The 21,216-nt window shown below is 36.7% G+C and overlaps 1 protein-coding gene across 5 annotated transcripts in view; it reads right to left on the bottom strand.

The window, feature by feature from the left end:
* LOC127515854 (multiple PDZ domain protein) overlaps positions 1-21,216 on the bottom strand; it is a 103,598-nt gene that overhangs the window by 39,423 nt on the left and 42,959 nt on the right. For 4 of the 5 annotated variants that reach the window (XM_051899956.1, XM_051899957.1, XM_051899958.1 and 1 more), the window contains exons 10-22: positions 20,854-20,942; positions 20,283-20,490; positions 16,278-16,364; positions 16,111-16,193; positions 14,935-15,081; positions 13,810-13,977; positions 12,930-13,103; positions 10,406-10,615; positions 8,487-8,603; positions 8,110-8,274; positions 5,361-5,472; positions 4,394-4,592; positions 1,910-1,951 (exon numbers count right to left, since the gene is read on the bottom strand). In XM_051899956.1, the coding sequence (XP_051755916.1) occupies positions 1,910-1,951; positions 4,394-4,592; positions 5,361-5,472; positions 8,110-8,274; positions 8,487-8,603; positions 10,406-10,615; positions 12,930-13,103; positions 13,810-13,977; positions 14,935-15,081; positions 16,111-16,193; positions 16,278-16,364; positions 20,283-20,490; positions 20,854-20,942 (1,801 nt within the window). The remainder of the gene's footprint in view (positions 1-1,909; positions 1,952-4,393; positions 4,593-5,360; positions 5,473-8,109; positions 8,275-8,486; positions 8,604-10,405; positions 10,616-12,929; positions 13,104-13,809; positions 13,978-14,934; positions 15,082-16,110; positions 16,194-16,277; positions 16,365-20,282; positions 20,491-20,853; positions 20,943-21,216) is intronic. The other variant, XM_051899959.1, reaches the window with a different exon arrangement.

Here is a 21,216-nt window from a genome sequence, read left to right as displayed (position 1 = left end):
TAAATGAATGTGCCACAGCAACACATTTTTCATTTCTTTTTGCATAGAATCCAAAAAAAAATAATCAAAATAAAATCAGACTCAACAGCAAGCCTAATTATTTTGTTTGATTTTTTTTTCAGTAAAAATGGAAATAGTTTATTTGCTTCATCAGTCCATTGTAAGTGAAGATGACAGATCTAATGTAGGTAAATCAAACCTTGTTTTGAACAATTCATGCATGTAGGCAGAGAGATCAAGACATTAGTAATCATGGCACATCGATGTGAATCAAATATTCATTATCTGCACGTTCACTGAAACGCTTCATTAATGAACGAGAATCGATGGCTGGAAATCAAATCATTGCCATGAGAGAGAGAGATGTTAGTCAAAGATGAACAACACAATACACATGATGTTAGGAAGAAATGACGGCCTGGAATGTTAACGATGGAACAACAGCCTCTTGAGAACAAGAATGCATGTTACCAAGGAAACTACAACCTGCTCTAACACTCCTTGTTACTGATGAGGAAAGTGCAGCATCCTTGAGTTTGACTAAAATGTGAGTGTTTAACATTAGTAGGGTCAAATCCACTATGCAGTACAATTATATCTGTATCAAAATTTGTCTTCATATATTGGTTAAAGTATCACAGTTAAAATTGAAGTACTGTCCTATCCCAGCATGAAGATAAAACCATAAGAAAGCCATTCGTAGGGTGACTTCCTTGAAAAGTGTATCCACTGTGATGACAATCATTATTTACATATAACTTCTGTTTGGTAATGCTAGTGTTGTAGACCTTACACACTTCAGCTTTAAGTGAACATGTGGTGAATTGTAAATCATTTAGCTACTTTGGTGTGAATAAATGTTGCCTTTTTTTGCCATGTTCACAGGTACTGCACTAACTGGTAATGTATTTAATATATTCAGGTGTTTCTTCACTTATTCATTTCTCTAGTTAAAATGTTTTGAAGAAAACAAGTTTTGAAAATATGTTTTAATTGTGTTCAGTGTCACAGGATCCTTTAGAAATCATTCTAATATGCTGATTTCCTGCTCAAGAAACATTTCTTATTTTTATCAATGTTGAAAACAGTGGCGCTGCTTCATATTTTCATGGAAACCATGATACTTTTTTTTTCAGGATTCCTTGATGAATTGAAAGTTCAAAAGAACAGCATTTATTTGTAATAGAACATAAATTGCAACATTGTAAATGCTGTTCCTGTCACATTTAATCATTTTAATGCATCCTTGCTGAAAAAAAGTATTTAAAAATCCTATATGTAAGTATAAAAAGTATAATATTTTAATGACATACAAAACTGATTGCAAGCAGGAAGACTGAAATAAATGAATTGGGTCTATAAAATAGATAAAGAGGGTCTTCTTCTTTTCGGTGTCATTTCATAATGCCAATTACGCAAATGTTAAAAAAGCAAAACCTGAAGTGAAAAATTAAAGTGAAATAATTTACAGTAATCATAATCAACACGTATAATTTGATCAAATAATCGTGACATGCCTAGATATACACTTTAAAAAAAAAAAAAAAAAAAATTTAATACTATACACTAAATATAATATAATTTTAAATACAATATAATGTAACATTTTAAAAAAGTAAAAAAAAAAAAAAGGTACTGCATAACAGAAATGACCTAGTATTTGACATTACTGTATTGGAAAGACATAAGGGTGAGTAAATGATGACAGAATTTACATAACTTAAACTATCCCTTTAAGACTGTTGGCAGTCGTTAAGCTTGTGTGCGATTACAACAGAATTGAAGGAGGAACAATCAGACTTTCTGGATAAACCTCTGTAGCGACAGCCCAAAATGCAGAACGAAAAGAATGCAAGCAGGGAATGAGGACAGACAGTGTAAATCAAGCCCAGATGAAGGGAGTACTCACACAGAGATGGGACTGTGCTCTTCCCCCTCAGCACCTGTGGATCTGGAAACGTGAAGAGCAGTTTACAGATGGCAGCCGACACAGATGCGGCTGCCATCAGGATGCAAAATAAAGCAACTTACTACAGCTACAAGCTCTCTGCTGTAAGACAAGTTCTGCATTGGGTTCCCTTGTAAAAAAGAAGTGCGCTTAATTGTATTTGAGTGAGCATTTTTAGTGTACTTTACATCTGAAAAGTATGTTTTTTAAAAAACTGTAATTGCAGATAATATTATTTAAATAAAAGTTAAGTGTACTTAAAGAGTGTTTCTTAACACACTTAAAGGATTAGTCCACTTTCAAAGAAAAATTTCCTGATAATTTACTAATCCCCATGTCATCCAAGATGTCCATGTCCTTCTTTCTTCAGTCGAACAGAAATTAAGGTTTTTGATGAAAACATTCCAGGATTTTTCTCCTTATAGTGGACTTCAATGGTCTCCAAACGGTTGAAGGTCAAAATTACAGTTTCAGTGCAGCTTTAAAGGGCTTTAAACGATACCAGACGAGGAATAAGGGTCTTATCTAGCGAAACGATCGGTCATTTTCTAAAAAAAAAAAAAAAAATGAAAATGTATATGCTTTATAGACACAAATGATCGCATCACAAGTGCTTCCACCAGAACACGATTCCGTATTCTTCAAAAAGCTTACGCTAAATGTCCTACACCTTCCCTATTCAACTTACGGAAAAAATAGAACTGGTGCCGCGTTCGTTCCTTAAGTTGAATGGGGAAGGCGTAGGACATTTAGCGTAAGCTTTTTGAAGAATACGAAATCGCGTTCTTGTGTTAGCACTAGTGATGTGATCATTTTTTGTCTATAAAGCATATACATTTTAATTTTTTTAAGAAAATGACAGATCGTTTCGCTAGATAAGACCATTATTCCTCATCTGGTATCGTTTAAAGCCCTTTGAAGCTGCACTGAAACTGTAATTTTGACCTTCAACCGTTTGGAGACCACTGAAGTCCACTATAAGGAGAAAAATCCTGGAATGTTTTCATCAAAAACTTTAATTTCTTTCCGACTGAAGAAAGAAGGACATGGACATCTTGGATGACATTTGGGTGATTAAATTATCAGGAAATTTTTATTTGAAAGTGGACTATTCCTTTAAGTACACTTTTAAAAAGTGCACTTTGTAATATAATAATGTCAAAGATTTACTTTTAAAGTATTTTAAATCATTGTTTTAATAATATTTTGTCGAATTTTAAAGATGTACACTTATTTTGATGTGTTGACTAACATACTAAAGCACATTTAAAGTACTGGACTGGAATTTTAATTATAGTGTATTATTGTGTCAGTATCACATTTAATATCAAGTTAATATATTTTAAATGTACTAAATTGCAGTTTCATCATTACAAATATATAAATACAATAAATATGTTAAATACGTGACATACAAGTTTTAATGGAAATGTTTACCATAAATGCTCATCGGTACATTCAGCAGTACACTTTACCCATATTTCAAAGTAATTATGAAATTTCATATAAAGATGCACTTAAGTCCCACTTAACTGGGTCAAAAAAGCACTCTAAAGTTCAGCTAATTGCATTAAATAGAAATTCATTTATAATTAATTTTCATTTAATTGCAATTAACATGCAAACAAGTGTTTGAAAACATAATATTCAGTGCACACTGAAGTATTGTCTTTTAAAGTATATTATTTACGTAATAAATATAAAAGCATGCTAAAGTGTGCTTCTTTTTCACAAGGGTTCTGGATCACCATTGGGCACTGATTGGGTCTTTGCTGGTTTGTGTGTAATATTTTATGAATGTTTGTTTAACCTTTTATTGTGAATGTAAATTCTGGAGTTCTGGTGAGGTTAATGGCTCTATTAAACTGGCAGTACTCATAAAAAGCAATTAACCATACTCCCTGACCATACATAAACTTCATTTTAGCAAATTTTTCCATGCGATTCAAACTTGAAGAGCCATCAAAATGTAACATGATTGGCATGCTCTCAAAACATGTTACCAGACACAGAAAGAACAGCAAGATGCACTGTGACATCCAATTATGCCTGTCTGCATGTGTGCAAAGTTCTCCTGTGATGTTGAAATTTGTCATTCAGACCTGAGAGACTTACACTACTGTCCAAACATTTCTTATTATAATCAATGTTGAAAACTAGCTTCACTGCTTAATATTTTTGTTGAAACCATGATACATTTTTCAAGATTCTTTGATGAAGTTCACTTTTGATCAAATTAATACATCCTGGCTGAATAAAAGTATTAATTTCTTAAGTAAAATCTTACTGATCTCAAACTTTTGAACACTAGTGTATGTTCAGTGTTATGGACTGTTATTAGCCATGTGTCAAGAAAATAAAATAGAAAGAGGTTGATTTCTACCTGAGAAGTTAAACAGAAGCTAAGCTTAAATGACTGAATCAGGGTTTGTTTGAAGATCTCACCCCATGTCTGGTCCTATCAGAGAGTGTCTGCGCAACATGGCTCGTGCCTGTGCGTTGGTCAGATTTCCTGTAAGTTCTCCGTTGATGGCCAGAATAAGGTCACCGACCCCGAGTCGCCCGTCCCGGCTGATGGAGCCACCGTGAATGATGCTGCGGATCAGCATACCTGCTCCATCCTTCAGCGCACACACGGTCATACCTGTAAAACACGTGACATGAGTATAACTTAAAAAAAAAAATCACACTCTGTCGTTACAGGTGTGGACATTAGGGTCAGGCAAAATGTGCTCCATAAGATGAATGAAATAAAAAGGTCACGCACCCTATTAGAATTTTAGTATTATAGTAGTAGTAACTATAATTCTAGTAGTATTTTAGTATTATAGTAGGTGGCCGTCTGGCCGACACATGTCAAAGATTTCGTCGTCTGAGACAGCAGAGAGTACGTTAGCCAGTCAAGCAATGAGGTTTCTTCTTACTTCTAAAAAAGAACGGTCTCTGCTTCTAATAAACCAGATAGCTACTACTATTACTACTACTACTTCTTCATGCGTATTCAACGTAGTGATGATGCAAGCTGCCTCAAAAAACACGAACGATTTAGAAGAACAACATAGTGATGAGACATGCTCTGTATAGTGTTTGTCCGTTTAGGGCTGCTGTAGAAACATGCCGGCGCATAATGGCGACTTGACATGTAAGGGGACCCGCAGTTTATGTAGATAGAAATGGCTCATTCTAAGGTAATAAACACATAATGGTTAATTGTGTAAGGTCTTTATACACCACTGAAAACATAGTTATATATATTATATTGCATTTCTGTCAATAGATCCTCCCAAATTTTACACATTGCACCTTTAAGTAAACTTTTTAAAGTATATTTTTTCTGTAATAAGTACTGTTTTAAAAAAATGCTGAAGTGTACTTCTATTTCACAAGGGACTACACATTCCCATTCTCATACCTAGACTGGAGCTGCCCTTGACCACAGTGATGGTCCTCTCAAAAGTGCTCCCCGCAGTGACGTTTAGCTGCTGGGTCTCATCCATGGTTTTAGCTGGAATGAAATCCTCTTCCTGTGAGGAGAAAAGGATAGAATCCTCATCAAAAACAACATCAAAGACTGAAGTCAAGGACACAGTGTGATGAAAGAAGTTGAGGTCAGATTGCAAGGGTCTTGTGGGAAGGCAAGAAGGATGGGTACAGGCTGGCAATACTAGATTAGCGATAATATGTGAGTGGTGCTTGACTTGACTTGCAAAACTTGCCACCACAATGTTGGAGTAGTGACTTTCCCAGTATTTACTATTACTAAGGTATTTTGAGTAGGTTTGGTGGCAGTAGTAGGCCAGCACGATTTAGAGGAAATTTAATTGCAAATTTTCTGCTAAAATTCTGATGTAAAAAGCTATTTTAAAGCTATTCTTTAATGCTTCTCTTTTAATGACAATAGTCGGTTTATAAGTGTTCCTAATTACAGGTTTGGAAAGATGGTTGGTGCATGTTGCATTCACAAATGTACATTGTAAGTGATCTAAACTTGCAGCATTTACTGTGAACCAAGCCGCTCTGAGACACTGCAAACACCCAATCATGAGCTGGTAGAAGCCTTCAGTCTGAAGCAAAGACTATATATATAGAAAGACGCTTCACTCCTATTAGTTTTGAATAGGAGAAACTGCAATGTGCAATATGGCGGAATATGTCCCGCCTTCTAAGTAAAAGAGCCAATCGCTGATTGATAAAGTCATTGCGTCACTGCAGCTGCCGTTAGAGGCTCCGGTTCCCATTGAAACCTGAGACTCGCGCTTAGGACTGCACATGCGCATTGGCTCGTCTAGCCTGAAAAATAAGCTTTTTAACGCTATTTAAGCATAAGAAACAACATTTATGGGACAGTTCATGTCAGATTTTGTTGCTGATTTGAAATATGATATTTAATTGTGAGTTCGCCAAGCTATTTTTGAGATTTCAGGATTCCCCCATTCAAATAGATAGGACTTGGTCTTGGATGCCAGAAATAGCTGCCCGGAGACGTTGCAAATATGGCCGCCGAGTGAACAGACTTTCCTTGAAAGGGACTTTGGTTTGAAGCATGCAGTTCATATAATTATTTAATTAACATCACAGTCTTCATGATTTGATAATCACACAAAACCATATCAGGATTTCTGTTTCATGCTGTATATAGAAAAATGTTCAAGAAAAACTCGGGTAAGACAAACATCTGCAGTTTTCCTTTCACAAATTATCAGTTGATTTATATCCACAATTACAGTCAAATCAGAGGCAGATAATCTCCTGATAAACAGTGGTGTTAATGACCTGCTGAAGTGCAATAATGGCAGAGAGCAATCTTTGGCGAGAGCCAGGGGAGAGTGTTTCTGAATGTAGCCATGATTCATACAGCTGTAATTGAGTTTGCTCGTGCAGAATGATTCAAGAGGGACTGAATCACTCAGCTATGAATCTGAGCAGAGACCTCCCAAAGCACGAGCCATAAAAACGCAAATAAAGCACAACTGATGGGACTTGAAACAATATAGTCACAAATTACAGCACAGAAAGCTGTTGGGCCTGTGGCATGCTGGTCTGGAGAGAGAGTTTTCATTAACAGTGGGAGCGAATGGAGCTGTTTAGAAAATGATATGCGAGGAGATATCAGGGTAAATTACCATCAGATATTTATCTAGGAAATATAAAAATTGGGAAGGTTTTTCCTTCCATATCACAGTTTGAAAACATACTTAAAGGGTTAGTTCACCCAAAAATGAAAATTCTGTCATTAATGACTCGCCCTCATGCCGTTCAAAACCCGTAAGACCTTCGTTCATCTTCGGAACACAAATTAAGATATTTTTGATGAAATCCAAGAGCTCTCTGACACCATAGACAGCAATTTATAGGGTTAGTTCACCCAAAAATGAAATTTCTGTCATTAAGTACTCACCCTCATATTGTTCCACACCCGTAAAAACTTATAAGATATTTCTGATAAAATCAGAATTTTTTTTTTATCTCCCATAGAAAGCAACGAAATTACCATATTCAAGGTCCAGAGAAGTATTAAAGACATCGTTAAAAAAGTCAATGTGACTACAGTGTTTCAACCTTAACGTTATTAAGTGTATGACAACAGTTCAAATTGTTAAATAAAGTTGTTATTTTTGTTTTGGCGCACAAAAAGTATTCTCACCGCTTCATAACATTAAGGTTGAACCACTGTAGTCACGTTGACTATTTTAACAATGTCTTTACTACTTCGCTGGACCTTGGTAATTTCATTGCTTTCTATGGGAGATAAAAAACCTCTCAGTCAAAATATCTTCAAAAATATCTTAAATGGTGATCCGAAGATGAAGGTCTTGCAGGTGTGGAACGACATGAGGATGAGTAATTAATGACATAAATTTCATTTTTAGGTGAACTAACCCTTTAATTGCCACTTTCAAGGTCCAGAAAGGTACTAAAGACATTGTTAAAATAGTGAAGCAATGAGAATACTTTTTGTGCACAAAAACAAAACAAAAATAACTTTATTTAGCAATATCTTCTCTTCTCAAAAGTATACAATACCAAAGGTGTCTTAGTTTGGGTATGTTTACTAAATACTTTAAAGATTGTATTTGATTAGTCTGTGTAAAGCCAAAATCGAATCTGACTTGACATGAAATGTGCATGTTTGAATCTGATTGGTTGCTGAATCTATATACCTTAGGTGTGGAGGCCTGTCTGGTCATCTGATCAAATCTGGTCAAATCAGTGCTGCAGAAACTGCCATGTTCAGCGATCATTGACTGCAGCAGCTCGTCCTCCTCCTCGAGAAAATTACGCTCAAATGCCTTTTCATCAGACAGGTCTAAATCACTGGAGTCGATCTGGAAGGGATGTTATGTAGATAAAAATGATAATAGCATCAGAGAATGATATTCCAAATGGCTTGTTACGATGACAACCCCCACCCCCCACCTCCCATCACCATGGAGTGGTGTCTGGGTCCTATAAATGGTGACATATCGGTCCTACAAGAACGTTGCACTAATAACATGCTTTGATAAGAATGGTTTTGTTGTGTTTTATGAGCACTGACCAGTGCAGGCTCAGCGCGGAACACAACTTCCTCCTCCTCATCATCATCATCATCACAGCCCTCTGTCAGGACCAGAATCGAGAAGATCAAGGAGGAAGAACCATCCTCATCCTCAGTCTGTGAAGACAGGGAAGTGTCACCTTTCGAAACCTTTTTGTTTAGATCTGAGACTTTTACCAAGCCGACGTGCCGTACCGTTTAAAGGTGATGTAGGCTATGTAGTTAGTGCCACCTAGACTAGAGGAATCATAAAAATACACCATATTTTGCAAACGATCCTTTGTGCGTCACGTCCGACCCAAACAACACAATCACAGCTCTTACAGGTGATTATGAAGGCATGTCTCAACAGGTAAATATAGGCTACTTATAATAAAAGCTCCAACATATTAGAAATACTTTTTACTGTGTTATTATATGTGTCAAGAGAGTGAGCAACTGAGTATCTAACATTCTGTGTATGTAAAGTGAACGTGAGCGTTTAGCTTATAATAAACAAAGTACATATCTGCACCGGACATGACAGCATACCCGGTTAAAAAAAGTCACCGCTCGCCACTGGTATATATGTACAGTATATATGTGTATGTGTATTTGGGGTAAGAAATTAATACTTTTATTCAGCAAGGACACATTAAATTATTCAAAACTGACAGTAAAGACATTTATAATGTTACAAAAGAGTTTCATTTCAAATAAATTAACTTTCTATTTACAAAGAAACCATCAAATTAGCATATAAGAATTTCTGAAGGATTCTGAAGACGGGAGTAATGATGCTGAAAATTCAGCTTTGCATCACAGGAATAAATTGTATTTTACAATGTGTGTGTGTGTGTGTGTGTGTGTGTGTGTGTGTGTGCGTGCTGGTATTCCCTACATTAGTATAGTATAGCATAGTATAGTATTATTCCCCACAAGTATAGTAATACCAGTACATTTTAAAAAATTTTTGGTCCCCATGAGGAAACAAGCTTATAAATTATGCAGAAAGATTTCTGTGATGGGTAGATTTAGGGTAGGGTTAGTCTAAGGGGATCAAATATATAGTTTGTACAGTATAAAAACCATTATGCCTATGGAATGTTCCCATAATGATAGGAATTCCAGTGTCTGTGTGTGTGTGTGTATGTGTGTGTGTGTGTGTGTGTGTAAAAATTCTGCAGAAATTCGGCACGTAACACCCAGACCAAGTTCACAATAAAAGACTGAATTTAATTTGATTTGGTTAGAAATCACTGTCATTTTGCATGTTAGTAGTGCAAGGTTGGTTAGCGAGCTGAATTGTTTGATTAGAAATACTAACATCATTAATATTTATGATCACGTCGCAGATTTGATGTACACTGTTTTTCCAAAGGCAAGTAGGAAAAAATGCTTTCTCTGTTTCATTGCGGTTCTTGGAAGTGAGTCATTTGAACCATATTAAGAGGTGATGTTACCCAATCGCACTTGTGAGAGCAGAACAAAAGGGTTCGACGCACTCATGCAGTCTAAAGGCGTCTCACGAGATTAAATCAACAGAAAGAAAGTCCTGATCAGATGACCCATAGAGCACTTGACAACCCACCATATACGCTCCAAACTTACGCTCCGAACCTCAAGGCCTCGGGAGAGAAAAAGAAGGAAAGATGCCAAAATGTGCACACAATCCTAGAATAATGGAGCCGAGATAACAGCCTTGGAAAGTTGAAGAGGTTAAGATAAACTACAGCCCCTGAGAGCTCTTCACAAAGATACAGACACACTCCTCTAAGAAGATTTCATTTCCTGAGGCCTTAAAGGACTGCAGACCCGTGTCATGAAATATTCAAAGAACCTGCAAAGGAATCCCGTTACTGCAGACACACGTTTCAATAACACAGAAAATCGTACAGAAGAAAAAGCTGCTTTAGAAAGTAGAGTATAGAATTTCTTACGGGCAGTGGTTTGGCCACCCCGATGCGCACGGCACCCATGTTTGCTCCCTTCAGAGCCTGCACCGCCTCCTCCAAACTGGCGCTCTCCAGGTTGATATTGTTGACATACATGAGACGGTCTCCTGGCAACAAGCGACCGTCACGCTCTGCTATGCCTTCGGGAACTAATGACCTAATCACAATCACCGTCTTAAGCGGGTCCATTGGGTCCTGCACACATATGAACACACACACATACAGTTTAACACAGTTTAACATTAACACTATCATGATATTAGACCTGCACAATGATGCATTTCATTAGGATGGGAACTGATGTTTCATTTTTATTTTATTATTATTGGAAGCACATGATTTTCTTGATATTCACTTTTGTTAATGGTTTTTTAGAGAAATAATCAATTACTGACCCTCATCATTCCTACCTCATATATATTTAGGTATACAAAACAAAGATAAAGTCTGTTATGGTACATTAATGCTTTTGATTTTTATCATTTTTATGCTTTTTTATAATTTTTGGAGCTTGATAGTGTACTTCCCTTTTAAATTTCATTGTATTTCAGTTCATGTCAGACATTCTGATAAACAAATAAAATATGAGTCGGAACAACAGGGTGAGTAAAAAAGGACAATATTTATTTTTTAAATTCATTTTTCTACTAAATAGAAGCGTCAAGGAAAAATAAATTATATAGTCCAAATTTAATAAAAAATAAACATCCCTTGTGAAAAAAGAAGTACACTTTAGCATACTTTTAAAAAGAGTAGGCCTACTTATTATGGAAATATTATACTTCAAAAGAATATATTTAAATGTATTAAAATTATGTCCCTTTTCAAAGTGTCTGGTGTCCCCAGAATGTGTCTGATTTTTCAGCTCAAAATACCCCACAGATCATTTATTATAGCTTGTCAAATGTGCCACTATTTGGGTATGAGCAAAAACACGCCATTTTTGTGTGTGTCCCTTTAAATGCAAATGAGCTGCTGCTCTGCTTTCCAAAAGAGGGCGGAGCTTTAACAGCTTGTGCTTCGGTTGCTCAACAACAACAAAACTGGAGAATCTCACGCAGCCAAAATGATGATTGTCAGTAACGGTGTTCAGCCTTACATTGTTCAAACCGGTGTCGGACACTGATGGAGAGACTCCGGAAAAAGTTACAACTTTTAGAATGCAACTGGACATTTCTGAATGTTTAGTGGATAAATTTATGTAGCTGTTAAGGAGTTAAGTTGATTCAAATGATCGACTAAAATGTACCATCATGTTAATATTTTGTGCAAATCCAGCATTGAACTGACCCTCGTTCTTGAAGCAGTCCACGTAAAATGATTTGCGCAAAAATATAACACTTTACCGACTTTCTTCTGCAAATTTGGCTTCATCTGGCTCAGATGCCGGGAGTCTATGGAGACTTATATATTCGTTGGTACCTCCAATAACAGAACATCTGTAATGTTTCTGACGCAGACATTCTCCAGCTACTACAGCGAGGAAACAGAAATGGTGGACAGAATTGGCTCACTCAGGGCGGTATCTATGCTAATAGATAATAATAATTGATATTATTAGATTTATTCTTAAATACTGTGGTTACTTGTGGTTCTTTTCAGAGATGGTAACAGACATTTTATTCTTGTGCTATAATTGTGTGGCCTGTGCTACAAAACTTTTAACCTCTGTAGCACCAGTGCTATGTGCAAAAAAAAGTTAACGTACAGCCCTGGTTAAAGTTTTCTGCCAAATGTAGTGACAAACATTTATGCTTAACTAAAATATACTTTAATATCACTTCTATTGAAACTTGTATGTCATGCATTTAAATATATTTGTAGTAACACATGTGGAATGAAGAAGTTGCAATTCAGTAAAATATATTAACATTAAATGTAATATCAAATAACACACTACAGTTGAAATTATAATCAAGTGTTTTACATGTGCTTTAGAATGTTAGTCAACATCAAAATAAGTGTACTTCTTTAAAGCACAACAGATTATTAAAATCGATTAAAAATGCACTTTAAAGTAAAATTTTTAATTTGACATTATTACAAAGCGCACATTTTAAAAGTGTACTTAAGTGTGTTGAAAAACAGTCATGATAGTGTGCTCTCTTTAAAAGCACTTAAGTGGCCTTTTGTTTCATTAATATTATATCATCTGCAAACACAGTCTTTTAAAAACATACTTAAGATTTGAAGTATACTACATGTGCACATTCAATACAATTAAGCGCACTTTTTTCACAAGAGTATGGCCACCACAATAAAGCGTGAAGATATTTTTTTCTTGCATTATCCTCTCTGGTTGCACTCAACAACAAACATACCAGTGTAGTCTGATTCACAAACAGATGCCTTTCATGAGCCAGTTCCTTTAATGAATCAGTAAAAAGACTCACAATTCAATACCAAACTCGTGAGTTACTGCTTTATGTTTGACTTGTGAAATTGAAATTGAGATCCTCGCTTTCTCATGCGGTGATCTAAATTTTGGAAGGTCCTCCAACTTTCTCACCTGGTAATCCAGAATGCTGAAGCCCAGCCCACTCTCCCCTTTCTCTAGTTCAATGTCCTGAATTTCCGTTTCCCACATAGCTAATGGCGCTCCGGTGGGCTCTTCAGTCACATGATCTTTCAGGCTGTCCTCTAATTCACCAGAGACCAGGAAATCCTCAAAATCATCCTGCACCTACACAAACAAGGTGAACACAACCTTAGTTTCTCATTAAGTCCCTAATAATTGTTTAGAAGCTTAAAACATAATCTTAATCTACCTCATGTAACTGGGTGGATGCAAAACCCACACCTTTTATTGATAGCTAAACTGTGCCATGCATTTGGGCATGAACGTCTATCCTCTGAGAGCGACTTGAGATGTACAGAGATTATAACGTGTAATCTGATATAATCCCAACAAAGGAATGTCTGACTGAACTACTCAGGCTTGTGAAAGACAAGAACTTTATTAATATAAAAGAACAATCATAAAACAGATTTAGGTTGACAGAAGTCTGTAAAGACATTATTTACATGAAGAATATGGGCTAAATTAGAGCATTTTGGGAAATTCAGTGTTTAGAAGGAAATTAGCTTTTTAAATGAACATTATTAAAAAAACTGAAATTATAGAAATAAAGTTCCCTTTTGAAGTGGAACTTTGTCATTGATGTCTATTTTTGAAGCGTTGATCATTGTAGCCAATCACAGACATCTGATGAGCGTGTGAACACAATTGCCAATCAGAGGTGTTTACGAATCTACTCAACAGTGCTCAAAGTGTCACATTTTTAAAATTTCAGTACTGACTTGGTATCGCAGTTGGTACTTTTGACAACACTAAATCTTACATATTTAATCTAAACATGATTTGATATTTAATGAATAATTTAATGTACCTGAACTATGGAATCTGTGGCCACATCATCTGGCTGGGGTTGGTCAGTTTGGCTGTCAGTCATTATAGGGGCGGGTCTACAGCAGACCATGGTCACAGATACAGGAAGTTCTTTCAGTATGTCAACAACCTCTTTGTGATTCTCTCCTCTGAGAGGAATGCCATTCACCTGAACAAAAACACACAAATGTATGAATATTCAGAGTATAATGACACTAAACACATTATTATTGGTGTCAATGTGTGTATTTATGCTTTTTTTTTTTTTTTTTTTTAATTAACCATATATTCAACATTGAGGGGACCAAATGCAAGTTTAAGAATCTGCCATTGAAAAATAAAACATTGAAAGTTTGGGTCAGTAAGATTTTTATTTTATTTTATTTAAGAAATTAATACTTTTATTCAGTAATGATGCATTCATTTGATCAAAAGTGACAGTAAAGGCATTTATAATGTTTCAAAAGATTTATATTTCAAATAAATCCTATTTTTTTCCATAAAAGAATCTTGAAAAACATTTATCATAGTTTCCACAAAAATATCAAGCAGCTCAACTGTTTTCAGCACTGAAAATAATAAGAAATGATTCTTGAGTAGCATATTAGATTGATTTCTAAAGGATCATGTGACACTGAAGACTGAAGCAATGATGTTAAAAAATCAGCTTTGCATTATATTTTAATATTACAATACAAAACAATTTATTTTAAATTGTAATAATATTTCACAGTATTATTATTTTTACTGTATTTTTAATCAAATAAATTCAGCCTAGGTGAGCAGAAGAGACTTCTTTTAAAAAACATTAAAAACTCTTAATGACTCCAAGTAGTGTATATTTCTGACTAAGGTCCATATTCTGGTTAAGCTCTTATTCCAAAAAAGACATTTACATGCCTGCAGCTATTGGAATATTCCTGTATACAGGATAATACAGTTAATACAGGCATAAACCTACTGTCTTGTTTGGACTTCTAGAAATGGGAATCTTTGCTTAATCTAGTTTGGCCAATCTGATTAATTAAAGACGTATGACACATACGTAATCAAAATTAGACCAAATTCCAATATGGTTTCAACGGTTGTTTCTTATGGTGGTGACCCTGATGTGTGCTGGTTTTACCTCTAGCAGTTCGTCTCCACTACAGATTTTTCCAGATCGTCCGACGGGTCCCTCAGGAAGTACGGAGCGAAGAAAGTGATGACCGGCACACGCATCCAGACTGATCCCTAAACCGCTGTTCTCACTAAACTTCTCTACTTGAGCCACCTAAACATACATTAACACAGAATGACTGAACCGTTCAAAAAACATCAAACTCATTTCCATCAGCCACATTTTTGCTTCAAAAAAAATGCTTCACTCCAAATATACAACCATATTTTGATGTTAGTGGTAATAAATATCACATTAAGTGTGTTCTTAACACACTTAAGTACACTTTAAAAAAGTGCACTTTGTAATAATATCAAATTAAAAGGACATTTTAAATCATTGTTTTAATAATTTTTTGTTGTGCTTTAAAAAGTACACTGATTTTGATGTGTTGACTAACATACTAAAGCACATGTAAATTATAGTTTTAACTGTAGTATGATTTTCTATATTACAATTACTGTTAACATTTTTAAATGTATTAAATCGCAAATTCATCATTGAAAATGTGTTATTATATCTTGAAATCTTAAATTAAATGTTTTCAAACTATGTTTAAAAAAATATCACGTGTCCAAGCATAAAGATCTGACCATGGTCTGGATCAACACTGGACTGGTTTTAGTATAGTGTGTGATTGTGTGGCTTTTTTATGTGTGATGGTAATGACATTATTCACTTTTCTGCAAAGACTTTGAAAAAAGCCTAAGTCTTGCTAACACAACAAGTTAGCTGGCAGTAAATTAACTTTGAATCTATAAAAAAGATAATTAAATTTTGAATTCAATTTCACAAGTGCTGACTGGTTAAGTACATCTAATAAAATTCTAAATCTAAAAATGAATCACATTTCTGATCATTGAACTGCCATGACGGAGATGTGTTCTCACTTTATTGAGGGCAGCAATTATTTATCTGTTATAAATAAATGACAAACTGTACACATAAATACCAAATTAATTAAAATAGCTACAAATTAAACTAGTTAATAACTGTGTGTAGAGGACAACATTATTAACTATGAAAAGGTAATTAAAGAGACACAATAAAAATGTACAAAAGCATTATTTTTCTTTCTTTCAAATCATACTCTGTGACAAAAGTTCTTCTAATTAAAAAATGAAGCATAAACGAGTTACTCACAATGACTTCACTGCAGACACTGAGCTCATTCTGCCACTTCTGCAAAAGTTTGTGTTCCTCCTCTGAGCTCAGCTTAACAGGACCTGAGAGAGACATGACAACATTATCCGCTAGTCTCTGCGTGTCAGTTCACTGATATCAGTCGTAAAATGGCAAAAGTCTCTCACCGTCACGTCTTTCTGGAGTTCTGATGGGTTGAACCGTGACAGACTGAGGTTTGGCGTTTTCCTCTGGAGTGAGAAACAGCCTCTCATCTACACACACACACACACACACAAAGAACGAAAACACGGTCAGTGATGTGTAACCATGTTGGTTTGAACTCTCTTTATATAATAACAGGCTTCTTAGGATTGCGATGAAAGGATGAGTGAGGATTTTGACTCTAAATATGGTGCAGCGGTTACGGGACTTGCACACACACAAAGAGGATCTACCAAACTTTCTTTCTCTTTCTTATTGGGTTAAAGTTAGATCTCAGCTCTGGCTTTACATTTCTGTTGTAATATCTTCAAGTATTCTCTTCATCTTTTTGTATTTATCAGAAAAGGGTTTGCCACATTTAAAGACCCCTGGATTTGCACAAACTTGCAGAACACAACAGACCACACTGTAAGGAATATCGTATGTGTGTTCAGCTATACCTTGCATTTCCAGTGTGATGAATAAATTCGAAGAATTTACACCTGTGATTTTTAAGATCTCTCTTCTGAATCTTTATTTGAACAGAATGCCAAAGTTATTACACATGATTACACAAAAATGAATGAAAATGCAAAATGAATGTTTTAAATTTGATAACTGGATACCACTTATGTGATGAAACATGATGAAGTCATGTGACAATGTAGAATACTACTGTCTAATTTTTTTAATGTGAAATAATGCCTAATGTTTCACACAGTGTTACTGCTAACTAAAAATAAAACTATTAAAATCATTGTTGTTGATTAAAATAAAGCTGACATAAAACAAATATTACAAGAAAAACTTAAACCTGGGACACATCAAGCTGACGAACGGCCATCGGGCAACGTTTTTAAGCATCGGCCGACTAAGTTTTCCTGGTGTGTTCTGCACCGTTGGCTCTAGTCGTTTTTTTTTTTTTTTTTTGTTGTTGTGCCAATTCAGCATGTAGAATCGGCGCCGGGCCGTAGGGCGAGAGAGAGAACTCTGATTGGCTGTTCAGTTTAGTGAACAAGTCGAAGCACGAGAATAATAGCAAACAAGTCAAGGTGGTACAGACAGAGTTCCTGTGCGAATGGTTAATATTAACATGTGTCGAGTGGAATATAGAAAGTGATCAACATGAATGATATTAAAATGGTAAGCACGTGCTGTTTTGTTTATGGTTTGTGTATCTGCAGCCTGCAGTGCTGGTCTCCCTTTCTGAATATAAATGAATATATATGAAAAAATAGACAGCGTTCTCCTTACACGCGAACAAGTCCACTTCCGCTCGGCCATATGGACTCAACTACTTGTGGATGGAGTCACCATTCCCTAGGCCTCAGCCCCTGCCTTGACAGGATGTCTGCACCCCAGTTTGCATGGCCCAGAATGTAAACTGCTTTCAACGATTTCTGCCCAGAGAAGGATCTGAAAAAGGGGCGTGAACGCAGCACGCCCTGGTGATTTATATAAGAAACTACTGATGTGTTGTCTGTGTGGATCAACAAATGATAGCCTCTCAGTTATGGGAGAAACACTGCCCAATGCTAGAGGCTTCAATGCTGGAAACACTGCCCTCATTTCTAGGCAATTTATGCGCCAAAGATGAGTGGCCCCTAAAGACTACTGGGTGGGCGGCCATGAAGAACCAGAAATGGAATTTTGAGCCAGAAATGGAACGGTCCCATGAAGAAGGTCTAGTGGAATGACGTTGGTGACTGCTGCCATGAGACCTAACAGTCTCTGAACCTGTAAGACTGAAAGCTCCTGAACTAGCCTGATATCTTTCATAGCAGTTAGGATCGATTCTATACGTGCAGGACACAGATGTACATGGTTGAGTCCCAAAACTCCCCCAGAAAAATGGTTCTCTGAACTGGAGAAAGCACACTCTCCTTGGAGTTCAACCTCAGCCCCAACACCTTCACTGAGCCAGTTCCTCATATTGAGCCAGTATCAGCCAATCATCTATGTAGTTTAGTACATGGATGCCCTGGAGTCACAAGGGAGCCAGAGCAGCATCCATGCACTTGGTGAATGTGCGTGGGGATAAGGCATTGATGAAAAGAAGAACTCAATATTTGTATCCATCAACCCCCAAAGTAAACCTGAGAAACTTCCTGTGTTCTGGCAGAATCTCGAAGTAAAAATAGGCATCCTTCAGATCAATCGTCACAAACCCGTCCTCGAACTGGATTTGCGACACGATTAACTCCAGCATCTTGAACCTGTATGTCCGAAGAGTACTGTTCAGGCCCCTCAGAACTAAAATCGGATTCAAAACCCTGTCCTTTTTGGGTACAATAAATTACTGCCTGTAGAACCCCGAATCTCTCTCTGGGAGGGAATACTTTTTCTATGGGCCCTTTCGCCAAGATAGACTGCAGTTCTTATTGGAAAAAGATTTCTTCTGACTCCTGACGTACCACTGTAGCTACTATATCATTGAACCGAGGTGGACGGAAGGCAAACTGAATCCTGTAACCTTTTCTTACAGTATTTAGAACCCACTGAGAGACATTCAGCAGTAGCTGCCACGCTGCCAAGATCATTTTTCGACAAAAAACTGGGACAGGGGCCGCCATGGTGGCCTTTTGCTCTTGCCTTTTGTAACTGGGCCCTGGCCAGTTACGGTGGACGGTGCCGGCTCCTGGACTCTGTGAGGAATCAGATCTCTGAAAGCTTCAAAGTTTTATGAGCCCCTGATATGAATCTGTCGACGACAGTATTGACTGTGTCAATATGTCTCTTTCCTTTATCCCCATAGGGATGAGTCACAGATGCCTCTCAGTAATGACAGTAGCAGCCATTGAATGGCCAATGGCAAGGGCCGTCTGCTTGGTGGCACGGAGGGTGAGATCTGTGGCTATCCTTACTTCTTTAACTGCCTCAGGTGCTAATTCCTGACCAAAGTCCAAATCTATAAGTAGGTCAGCTTGGTAGGCTTGACCTTTGCAGCATGGGCCTTATCCACAAGGGTAGATGCTACTCAACAAGGCTTGACGGGTAAAGCTGGTTTTCTCCACGATAATGCATTTGAGGGGGAGAGATAGCCCGCAAGCGTCTCTTCTAACCTTGCCATTGCCCCGTACCGTGCTTGCGCATACTGACCACTGTAGAGTATGTTGAGGTGGCCTGGGTATGTACACGAGCCGAGTACGGATTCATCCAAGACCTTGACACCTCAGTGTGGAGGTCAGGGAAGAACGGGAGATGGCAGCAGGTAGGTTGCTCTCAGCCAGATATTAAGTATCGATTGTCTTAGATGAAGTGACTTTCTTTTCATCTGGCTACTTCAGACTCAACTTGGCCACAGCATGAGTAACAAACTCAAGCAGTTCCTCGAACACAACACTTGACTGAGAGGACTGCTCTGCTGAAGCATCCATCTCCTCAGATTCAGACGCAGACAGCATGAGTTCCTCGTTCTGGTCTGAAGAGATCGCTGAGCAAGCTTCAAGATCCAGAACAGGGTCCTTTATAAACTTTAAAAATAGTTTTCATTTATTTGAATAAAGCTGAAATAAAATAAAATATAAATACTACATGAAAAATAAACTAAATAAAATAACAAAATAAACTAAAATTAAAATGAAAACTGAAAAAATTTAAATAAAAGCTAATTCAAAATATTAATAAAAGCTACAATAATATAAAAATATTTCTAAATAACCACTTCTTGGACTTAAATATAGAGTCGTATATACATAAAATATACAATAGTACAAACAATACAAAAGTATAACATATATATAATAATAAGTATATATATAATAAGTATAACAAAATATAATAAGACACATAGAATGTTTTTTGCTATTATGTCTTAATTTCCTCACCCTTACGTGGCTTTGCATGACAATAAATCCAATTGGTGAAAAACTGAAGGAAGACCTTTAAGTACATTTGTGGAGTGTTTAAACAGACGTGAGTGACCGATGTAAGCAGATTAATTCAAACACTCTCATTCAACAGGACAGCAGTTATTGTGCGTGTGTTACCATGCATGGTATTCGTTCGCTCCATTGTTGAGTTTCTTGATGCGCTGGGGGTGAGCGTGGTCTCCACGGCATCAGGTATGATTGACGGACATGCGTCCTCTGGCTTGAAGCCACGTCGGACGAGTTTCAGGTTTACGGTCTGACCCGTGTGTCTCAGAACTTCCACAGCCTGCTGGTTGGTGTAACCCTGGATATCCACACCGTCTACCTGCACTCACACACAAGTTAATACATTTCAATCTCATGTTAAGATCATATACGACCCTTGACAGTCACAGAGACCAATATATATGGGAGGGATTTTCATTAACAAACTGATGGGAATTATTTTGAATTTTAACAAAATTTTAACTAGTATGCAAGTGATTAATAACTAAAATAAAATATTTCAAACTGTTATTTCACCAACCCCAATGCATATACACACAAGTACATATTCACACATGCACAATAACACACAGGAGCACTTTCACCTGTAAGCATAAAAACCTTTTGACATTGATAAGCACTGCAACACAAAACATGTGTATACAAGAGTTTTCTATGACACATTCTGTGTGAAATAACTCACAGCTATGATCTGATCTCCAACATGAATTCGCCCGTCCTGCTCCACCGCGCTGTCCCTCGAAATGCTCTTCACGAATATCCCAGAGGGCTCTGCAACAGGAAATTACAGTCAGCAAAGTTTAAACACTGCCTAAAATGAAGCACGGTAGAATGAGAATACGCATTTGAACTGAAATCTGCCCAGAGTAAGAAAGAGAAACAGTAAATATCAAGCCCGTGACTGACAGAAACTTGAAAATCAGAGTGGGAAACACAAAACATCACATGTAACCTACACCGTTTAAGTTAAAACTGAATGAAACCAGTTGTGAAAAAGAAGAGTGCTTTATTGTTTTGAGTAGTGGCGAGCAGTGACTTCTTTAAC

Source organism: Ctenopharyngodon idella, chromosome 7 (genome assembly GCF_019924925.1).
Source record: "Ctenopharyngodon idella isolate HZGC_01 chromosome 7, HZGC01, whole genome shotgun sequence".
NCBI lineage: Eukaryota > Metazoa > Chordata > Actinopteri > Cypriniformes > Xenocyprididae > Ctenopharyngodon > Ctenopharyngodon idella.
The sequence above is the reverse complement of the archived record's forward strand: the minus strand, read 5'-3'. Positions and strand labels throughout refer to the sequence as shown.